Source organism: Thrips palmi, unplaced genomic scaffold (assembly GCF_012932325.1).
Source record: "Thrips palmi isolate BJ-2018 unplaced genomic scaffold, TpBJ-2018v1 HiC_scaffold_19, whole genome shotgun sequence".
Taxonomy (NCBI): domain Eukaryota; kingdom Metazoa; phylum Arthropoda; class Insecta; order Thysanoptera; family Thripidae; genus Thrips; species Thrips palmi.
In genome coordinates this window covers 12220098-12230063 of record NW_023144628.1, presented here as the reverse complement: position 1 = coordinate 12230063, position 9966 = coordinate 12220098, and the positions used below count along the sequence as shown (strand labels likewise).

The 9966-nt window shown below is 43.9% G+C and overlaps 1 protein-coding gene and 1 pseudogene across 2 annotated transcripts; both read right to left on the bottom strand.

Annotated features, from left to right (window-relative positions):
• Positions 1–4314: 4314 nt before the first annotated feature.
• LOC117646348 lies at positions 4315–8319 on the bottom strand (annotated as a pseudogene).
• On the bottom strand, positions 7373–9728 carry LOC117646141. 2 transcript variants are annotated; one of them, XM_034386873.1, is made up of 5 exons: positions 9497–9728; positions 9073–9415; positions 8595–8713; positions 8257–8506; positions 7373–7452 (listed from the first exon to the last, which is right to left on the bottom strand). In XM_034386873.1, exons 1-3 carry the CDS (start codon positions 9607–9609, stop codon positions 8648–8650), a joined length of 522 nt encoding a protein of 173 aa, XP_034242764.1. In that variant the 5' UTR covers positions 9610–9728; the 3' UTR covers positions 7373–7452; positions 8257–8506; positions 8595–8647. The 2 variants fall into 2 exon arrangements, with proteins under 2 accessions (XP_034242764.1, XP_034242763.1); XM_034386872.1 differs by lacking the exon at positions 7373–7452 and adding an exon at positions 7789–7924.
• Positions 9729–9966: the final 238 nt, after the last annotated feature.

Sequence of the window (9966 nt, the reverse complement as noted above, 5' to 3'; positions counted from 1 at the left end):
CACTCACCCTCCGCCGCGGCGTTCAGACGACGTCGGGCCCAACTGAGGGCCTGCTCAAATACGCTGACAATGTTTTGCAGAACGCACGGACACCGTTGCACTGAGACACTGGACACTTGGCACACAAACACACCAGCAAACAAACACACACACACTTGCACGGACGCACTGCAGAAAGCCGCACCGTTCGGTAGAATCCGTTGCGGCCAGTTGCGGCCGGGAACACTGACTTTACACTGTGAAACGAATTGGCAAAATCGCGCGCACTTCACGATCCGCCCGGCTCTCACTCGGTTGTCTAAGAGCTGCTGGCCGAAGGACGACGGACTGACGACTGACTGACTGACTGGACTGACGTGACGGAGCCGAGCCGACGCCGACTGGGGCGGGCTGGGCGGGCGGCGGGTGCGCGCGCGCGCGCCGCTGCGCCAAGCCGAGCGCGGGCGAGACGAGACGAGGCTGAGGCTGGTCGAGGCCGTGCGGCGACGCGGCGACACCGAGCGGCCGAGGCCGAGCCGAGCCGGGCCGGGCCGAGCCGAGCCGAGCAGCCGAGCCACACTCGGCTCGGCTCAAGCTCCAACCCCCTCCTCCGCACCCCCTCCAGCCCCTTCCCCGGCCCCCTACCCCGCACGTCGCTTCGCACGTCCTTTGACGAAGGCGCCTTGCCTACCTGCACGGCGTTCAAGCTTTCCAAGGTGGGCGTCGACGCATGAGCGGCGGCGGCTAGCGATTGATTCCGAGAGCCGTTTCGTAGCTCTGTCTCTCTCGCACTAATGGAGCGCCCCTTGCGCTTGCTTGCGCTGCAGCGCGCACCCAGAGTCGTTCAGTCAGTTCAGTCGTGCACGTCGCTCTGTCTCTCTCGCGCCAACACGGGACGCCCCGCGAGTGCGACGGAGAGACAACGCCACTGAAACGGAAACCTGTGTCTGGAAACCTGTGCGGTGGGTCGTCGGACACCATCATCGCCATCATCAAAGCTGTGAGGCCGCCTGGGGGTGATAAAGCAACAGCCAACACCTGAGGGTGGCTCGCTTGTTTTGCTGCTTTTCTTTCCGCAGTGCCGCACCGCGCCCCTGGACCGCGCCTGCCGCTTCTCCTGCCGACTTTCAGAGTAGAGTCGTTTTCGTCGCTGTCTTGCACCTGTACGGGACGCTCCGTAAGTGCGAGCGAGACAGCGACGAAAACGACTTTCGGAATCAGTCTGCTGGCGGGCTGGGGGCTGGTGCATGGCGGCGCGGCGCACAGGGCCATAAAGTTTTTGTTCTTTTGTCCAGGGCGCCTCACCGCGTGGCGCCACGCCGCGTGTCGCTCCTGGACACGCAGAGCCGCTACCAGTGTACCGCGGTACTGTAGTACCCCGCTCAGACCCATCCCCCTGCGGGGAAGGCAGAGTAGCACTTGTTGCGCACTTCCAGTGGCAAAGTGTTGCTTTACTCCTACCAATCGGGCGGCTATCTAAGGTTCAAGAGGGGTGGGTGATTGTCTCATGCCCCCCCCTCCCTTTTCCTCTGGATCCGCGCTTGTCGCCGCGATAAACATCCGCAGCGAACTGCTCTGATCGCTCAGTCTCTTTCGCACTCATGGGGCGTCAGGAGCGAGATGAGAGACAGCGATGAAAATGGAACCAGAGCTCGGAATCAGCCTGCTGGGGGCGATTGACAGTGCAAGAGGCACGCTGTGGAAATGTCGATCTGCTCAGCCGCGGCGGCCAAAATATTTATGCCTATTATTTATTCCGGAAACTGCAGCCCGAAAACCAATGCCGCTCTCTTCCGCCCTTTGTGTTCAATTTCCAAGGAACGAACGTTTTTGTTTTTTTGCTGTTTATTTTTTTTGTCGACTGTGAGACTGTGAAGTGCGGCCACCCTGGCCCCCCCAACGTCGCCTAGTGGCCTCTCCAGTTTTGTACACAGTTTTCCTGTTGACGAAGCCCAGGCACGTCTCTGGATCGTGGGAGGGGCAATGCCGTTTTGACGAGACCCTTCACAATTCAGTTTCACAGACAGAAAAAATAAAGAAAAACAACTTTAGAAAGGCAGCATCATGTAAATACATAGTCGTGTCCTTTCCCTATTCCCCTTCGAGACCAACCACCCCCCGCCCCCCAACCCGTGTGTCCTGTACGTACACTGATTCCGCACAGTGCGACCGTCGGTCTATCTCTCTCGCACCGGTGCGGAGCCCCCCATGAGTGCGAGGGAGAGACCTCCCACTCGGAATCAGCCTGCTCGCTGCCTCCTCGTCTATCCTTCCTTCTCTAGGCCTGCCACCTAATTGTGACGTCGCACAGAACACTCGCGTCGACAAACGATGCGCCTCCAATCAGAGGGGCAGGATCCGACCAGCAGACCGATTCCGAGAGTCCTTTCCGTCGCTCCGTCTCTCTTGCACTCGTGGACCGTCCCGCAATGGTGCGAGAGAGATGGAGCGACGACCTCCCTAGGTCCCGCACGTCTCTCCGGCTCGCCCACAGGGGCTACAGGGCCCGCCACATGCCGGCCACCAGGCGGCCGCACTTCCACGAACGAGGGCACCTGGAAAGGCGAAAGGGACAGTCGTCTCCAGGAAGGAGGGGAAGATGGTTCGGTTCGGCTGGTTCGGCGCACGGTGTGTTCGGTGTGTCCAGAGCGGGCAAGGGGAGTCGGGGGGAGGTCGTGGATGGCTACAGTGGCGTGCGCAGAAATTTTGAAAGGGAGGGGTCAGTCCATGCTGTTTGCCTACTTACAGGGGGAAAGTGACGCAATTTGCCTACCTTCCAGGCGGCTGTCTAGTGGCCAAAAGGGGGGGTCATGACCCCCCTGACCCCCCCCCCCCCCCCCCTGCGCACGCCAGGATGTGCAAGAGGAGAGGGGAGGGGGTCGTCACAAAATTGCGGTTCGGTGCAAGATTTTGTTACTTTTTTGACAGATTTTGATTGTTAGTTTAACGTATGCACTCATGGATTTTGGCCAGAAGAATCTGGAAAGCACCTTTAATAGTGTTCTAAAGCCCGACAAAGTTTCATGGATCTTCGTTGGAAAACAAGAGAAAACAGCGACTGACACTCCATCTTTCAAATGATACCACTCTCATTTTCCCACATGCTGTAAGATCTGAGATGAATAATGTCCCCCCAAAACTCATTTTTGAAAACAATACTCGTTCTCTTCACATAGCTTTTTGTATGTTAGTGTGTGGTGTGTAAACAACGAGTAAAAAATAGTTTGTGTTGGAGCAAGTCCGATACCAATTTCAAGTCAAGGTTGCTAACAGATAATCTTACTTCAGTGCCTTATGATTGTATGTATTTGGTAGTTACATTTGTGTTTCGTTGTATTTTTTGTTGACACCGGAGTGTTCCCTTCAAGTAATTTCCTTGCTTGGAAAATATACCATACTGAGCCTCCCTTAATCCAATTTCATTTTATTTCTTGTGTATACTGGTACACACGTACCTATGTAGACCTTTTAAATTTGCAATTTTTTGCATTTTATTTTTGCAATCCTATATAGATAATATTAATTGTGACGATGGCTACAATTCCAACTGCTGTCATGCTGTCTATTTTGTGACGCTCCTCAGCCTTGTCAGCCTTTTGATGCTTTCCATTTTCATTTCTAATAGAAAAGTCTAACTGTAGTATTTTCATTATTTGCTCTCTTACCTTTCCTCACATGTTTAGAAGTTTTGAGTTTTGTATTACTGACCTTTCACACAGTGTTTGTTGATTGTGACCAGAGCATTAACTTTGTGGAACTGTCTAAATTGCTCATATACATGCTTTTTAGTAGACATTATTGGTTGAAAGCCTTACATTGCCATTACTTTTCAAATTTATGTGCCAAAAGCCAGCTGGCTTGCAACTCATGACCATTAGATAGTTTTAAATCGTTACTTATGATGGAAATGTGTCTAATAATTTGTGACAATACTCTTAAGTCATGCTGTCTGGAAATTGCAGTAATGATTAAATGTAGCATTTTCAATGTGAGGAACTTAGTGCCTTAGAATAAATTTTAGTTGCAAGACAATAACATAATGTTCAATTATGGTATCGTAAGACCTTATGTCACACTGCCTCTACATTGCCTCTGACATTACCAGAGTAATGTCTTTGTTTGAGGAGATGTTTTACCTTTTGAAGTCATGGTTACATTTTGTTTTTACTCTAAAGGTCAAACTAAAACTACCTGCATCTTAGCTGATAAAATTTTCCCGGATTGGGAAATTTGGCATTTGGCTTCTCTTTAGATGTCTAACAAGCTCCAAAAATGTCAGAAGAATTGGTGAGGGTCATGGAGAGGTGTGGCTTAAATGGAGATTGTAAGCTTGGGTGACTTGGGTTCCAGGTCCATGCCACATATATGTTTTATTTGAATATATGGCACATACATTATTGTTACAATATTGCAAGTGACATTTAATCGACGCCTCCTAACAGAATAATCCTAACTGTCAGTGCTGATCCAAGACAATCCTAACTGCTCAGAGGTTTCAGAGGAAGCTAAAACTGCTCATTAGCTCTCTTCAGTCCAAAGCAGTGAGTCATGATATCACTGAAATACAGCTTCCACATTTATATGCAAGGTTTATACTTTTTAACAAGTCCATTGCCAAGAAATTTGGAGCAGCATGTTGGTGTCACAGAATTTTATAAGAAATAGCTTTTTACGTCGTACAATCTGCACTGACAGTTAGGATTGTCTTGGATCAGCACTGACAGTTAGGATTATTCTATTAGGAGGCGTCGAAAATTTAATCATGATTACCTCAGTCAACAAAGCACACAGTACACAAGGCAGATATATCACACATATTTGTAGCCTTTTTGCCAGAGACTAGAGCATTACTCATTGCTGAAGGAACTTTAAATAAGAAAATTGATCCCCATAGTTAAAAAATATGGAAAGTAGTCTAAAATGACGAGTTTCATGACGTTTGGTACAGAAAAATCCTGCAAAACTATCGAGATACTTTTTGTTCAACAGCCACTTACCGAAGTTTACAAAGTCTTTTGATGCAGATTTCGTGTGCTGAGTTTCAAGGTAGTGCTACGTTTTTAAAAAATGTGATATAATATTTCACATGATACAATATAATTTCTCCCCTCCCCTACCATCTTAACAACTTCAACAAATTGATCACATAACAAAAACCATTTAGAATTGTTAAAATATTTCAACAATAGCAATGAATGTTAGTGTAGTCTGCTATGAACTACAGCATAAAAATTTTAAGTAGGTACGGAACTCCTAGTATTAGAAAATAGAGCATCCCTGAAGAATGAGAAAGAAAAGGGTTAGACCCTCCAAAAGTATAAGATAAAAAATAGGCAACTTAACAAGTTCACTTTGGTCCAAAGTCTTTGGGTGAAATGCAATGAAATGTTAGCATAAGTATTTACTTCCCACTCATTTGGAACATTAAAAGACAGAAATGAAACCATAGAGAAAGAATGAAAGAACACATCCAGCAAAAGATCCATTCACAACTCTGGCATAACAAAAGCAAAATAAAAAGAGTTTTTCTCTGCCCTACCTCTTCTCTTTGATTGATAAAAATGTGAAAACTCTTTGAAGTGTGAGTGCTACAAAAACAAATGGTTAAAGAATGATTTTTACATGCCATGAATTGACAATAGAACAGTTAACATGAGCCATAATATGAGCCAGTCAATGAGCATTAAATTTTCAGGAACATACAGGCAACTTTTCAAACCAAGTTTGAGTGAGATTAAAATGCAGTATCTTTCAAAGGAAGAGGCAGTAGCATATGACATCAGAGGAAAGTAATCAGGCATGAAAGTCTCACCCATCCTAAACTGCACTCATTTTTAAAGAAATAATTCAGGTAATCATATAAGTACAGTATAAATGACTAGTAAATAAAATAAAAATAATAATAATAATAATAATAATAATAATAGTGGAAGTAGTTACATCATTTCATCAATCAGAAAAAGTAAAAACTGACTTTACAAAAATACAATGCAAAAATTAACTTTGCTACAGCACAATTCGACGCTTCCTAATAGAATAATCCTAACTGTCAGTGCTGATCCAAGACAATCCTAACTGCTCAGAGGTTTTTAGAGGAGGCTAAAACTGCTCATTAGCTCTCTTCAGTCCAAAGCAGCGAATCATAACATCACTGAAATACAGCTTCCACATTTATATGCAAGGTTATTGCCAAGAAATTTGAAGCAGCATGTTGGCGTCACAAAATTTTATAAGAGATAGCTTGTTACATCGTACAATCTGCGCTGAAAGTTAGGATTGTCTTGGATCAGCACTGACAGTTAGGATTATTCTGTTAGGAGGCGTCGAATTGTGGTCATTACATACAGGAATGCCAACTCGGAGTGGTTTAGTACCGTCAAAAGATTACATTGTCACTAAAATATTAAGACTGAGCATTGGAAAAGTAATGGAAATAATTTTAAAATTTCTGTCAATAATAGAACATGATAAAAAGTCAGAGAAGCTTGCACATTAATAGCATTTTAGTACACTGGGAAAATCTACCTCTATCACAAAAATTAAGTCTTATGGTATTAAATATGCTCTAAATAATTGATGCAACCTGACAGGAACATAATACAAGAGAATCTCAACTCTCAACATACAGCACCATTTACAACTTCGTCTTAGTTTTGTTCAAGTGAGCAAGCTACCAGAAATTCTTACCTATCTTACAAGTATTTTTAAATTCTTCTTGTAAAAGTAAACAAGTTTGGATTTTTAATATTCCACATCCAGAGTTTACAAAAACTCCAGTTCGGTTTTGCTAACGGTAGAAAGAGCAGATAGTCATGATAATGTTGATGAGTTTGCTGAAGACAAGGCAGGCACTACACTTGAATTTTCAGCAGCATGCTCGGTTGGTAGATCTACAGAATGGTTGATACCATATGGCCTCAAATGATAAATAAGATACTCCAGAACATATAACTGGTGAGGTGAAACATAGTGGAATGATATGGCACTATCTGAGCAGCACTCCAAGCCCTAGGAAAAATTTAATTGAATGTTAATTATTATTATACTTGTGTAATGTTCATGATTTTATTTGTATCACTATTCATATTCATACCTCTTTGACTGGATAGTAAATGTAGTCCCAGTACCAGAAATTTTTGTCTACGTGTCCCACTGTGATGTGATGATTCGGGACAAAGGGAAAGAATCTACCTCTCCCTTGAGGATCACGAGAATCTCCAGCTTTAACATCAACCTGTTCTAAGCATATGCCTGAAAAAAAATAATTTAATATTGTACACATCACTACCAGAGGAGCTTCCACAGAAACTTTTCATAAAATGAAGAAAAACAAATGAAACAAACACATCTAGAGTGTATGGAATACATACCAATTTCCACATCCTCTGCCCCTCCATGATCCTGACGACATTTATCCTTGTCGGGAATTCCTATTTCCACAAATACGAACTGCTTCTCCGCTTAAAACGTAGCCTGTGACAAGCGTTACACTTACATTATTTTCTTAAATAAAAAGGTCGGCTATGGAAAAGCATTATGCATTGGCATTGAGGTGATGATGTCACCCCTAAGTTGAGATAAGATTAAGATTCAAAATACCTGCACCATCATATATCCTTGTTTAAAAAATGGCTTGAATCTGCAACCCAAATATATAGGGTCGGTTGGGTTGTAAACAGAGAGCGAGAGCATGGCACACAAAATTTCAACAATGACATACGTGAAAGTTATATACAAGATTACAGTGTTTCAAATGTTAAAGTTCATTATTATATGTATTTTGAACTATGAAGAAGCAGTACTCACATATCATCATCTGCTTTCATAACCCAGTACACTTGATCTAAATAATGCTTATACACATATTTGAATGATTCCTTGGTCTTTGACCAAAAATAATCTCTACCCTCTTTTATGCCAAGGTCAACAAAAGGGAGAGATTTGTCTAGAAACATAAATGTCAAAGATTATTTAACACGTTTTATTATATAACTTCAGAAAATGCACAGGATACAAGCCATTTGCTGTGCTCATTGATGTGGACGACTATCACTTTTGACTATGTGACATAAAGGAGAGATTTTCTCTTGCAAAAACAAAATTTATCACTGTGACAATTGAGATTGTACGGACTGAAGATGCCTTGGAACTGAACTAAGGGACGGTCACCCATCAAAACCACACTGGGCCGCTTGAGTCAGTAAACCACTCCAAAGCCAGTATTGGGCATTAACAATTTGAAACTGTCAAGGCTTCATTGATCAGTTTCTCTTTTACCTGGATGAGTTTTGATACTTCTGCGAGATTGAGGCAGGCCAACAGAGCACAGAAGTTGGGCATTTTGATTTCATGGAAGTCTAAAGTAAACAAAACATTTCGAGATGACAGCCTGGTGACAGCACTTCGCCGCTGGACACATTGGAGGGGGAGGGGGGGGGCCTCACTGCGGCTCCTGCCCACAGAATCAGTAAGATTGGTCAGAAGAGCACTCAGTGGTGTTCAGCAGCCTTGCACTTCACTTCAATTCCTAATAAACAAAGGAAAGAAGGAAAATTATTACATGTAGCATGACCCATCCAAAAGTCACAGAGAAGATGGTAAAGACAGCTGCTTACCGGTATTTCCATGAAGAGGCCTGGTATTGCGAACAGCCCATTTCCAAGCTGAGTCACCATGTAGTGAGGCACCCACTCCTTAGTGGGTGCCTCACTACCTTCTTCCCACTCATTAGTTCCTGCGAAAGACACCTGTGTCAGAAACACTGGGCACGTCCCACAAACAAACTGTCTCAGGATCAAGACAAACAACACTGGAAGCACAACACTAACACAATAAAAATGAGAGGCAAATATAAAGCATAAGCAAAAGCAAACAAAAAAGATTGTGACAATACATGAATGACAATTAGAACAAGATGTCAGTAGTGTCATATCAATCCCTAGGTGAACAATAACAAATTTTGGTGGGCTTGGAAAGAATTTTCTCGGCTCTTGTAGGAGTCCGAGAATGGCCCAAAGCAGTGAGATCAATTTTATGCTACCGAGCATAGACTTCTCCAGAAAAAATAATTTAAAAAAGAGGTAGCACTCAAACCTTGCATTCCTGTCGGAACTTCATCCGATGGGATGTCTGAAGCCTTGGGCTGGTAACAAGGATCAGGGGGCTCTGATGCATTATTCGAGAATGCCCTCCGATAATGCTCGCTTTGTCTCCACTGGTCAATTCTTCCACAGGTAATGGGAACGTGGTTGTCAGAAATTGGGTGGGAACTACGGAGGCAATCCCCCGCTGCAGCAGCCTCTTGATCTTAGAAGTCGGAGGAGACACTTGGTTAGGGAGAAAATGCCGCTCACAAATCCGCAAATTTCTCTTTAAATGATCAATCGGTATCTCACACAGTTCCTCGTTACCAGTAAGTTGAACCCATTTTTCAAATCTAGAAAAATATGACATTGCATTAATAATAATTAGCAACATTTATCCACAAAAACTATCACAAAATATTAGGTTAACTCACACTTCACGAGGTGCACTACTTGGAACAAGAAACATGCCCGTTTTAGGTGGTGGATTTGTCTTCTGATTGTTGCAGCCAATAACTCTACATCTTGCGTGCTGTTTCGGACTCATTTTCGAACGGACCAACTAACTTTTAAGTGAAAAATTGTCTAAAAACTGCTAAAAACCTGTTGTTTGTTGCCAAACAACGCCAAGTCCCTCCAAAAGCAGGGCTGCAACTACTCCCCCCAATTTAAACTGGCATCACTTCAAAAATACAGACTGCATTTAATAGTCCAAAGTATGGGAATAAAATGAAAAAGAAAGATACATGAAAATAGTATAGTATATTTCGGCCCAAAGAGATAGTCTGCGTCGACTTATTCTCTCCCGAAAAACTCGGTCTTTATGGTTTCAGGTTGGTGGTACAAGATCCCCCCCCCCCCACTGCTCCTGCCGCCTTTTTCTTTGGTCGTTCAAACATCCTGA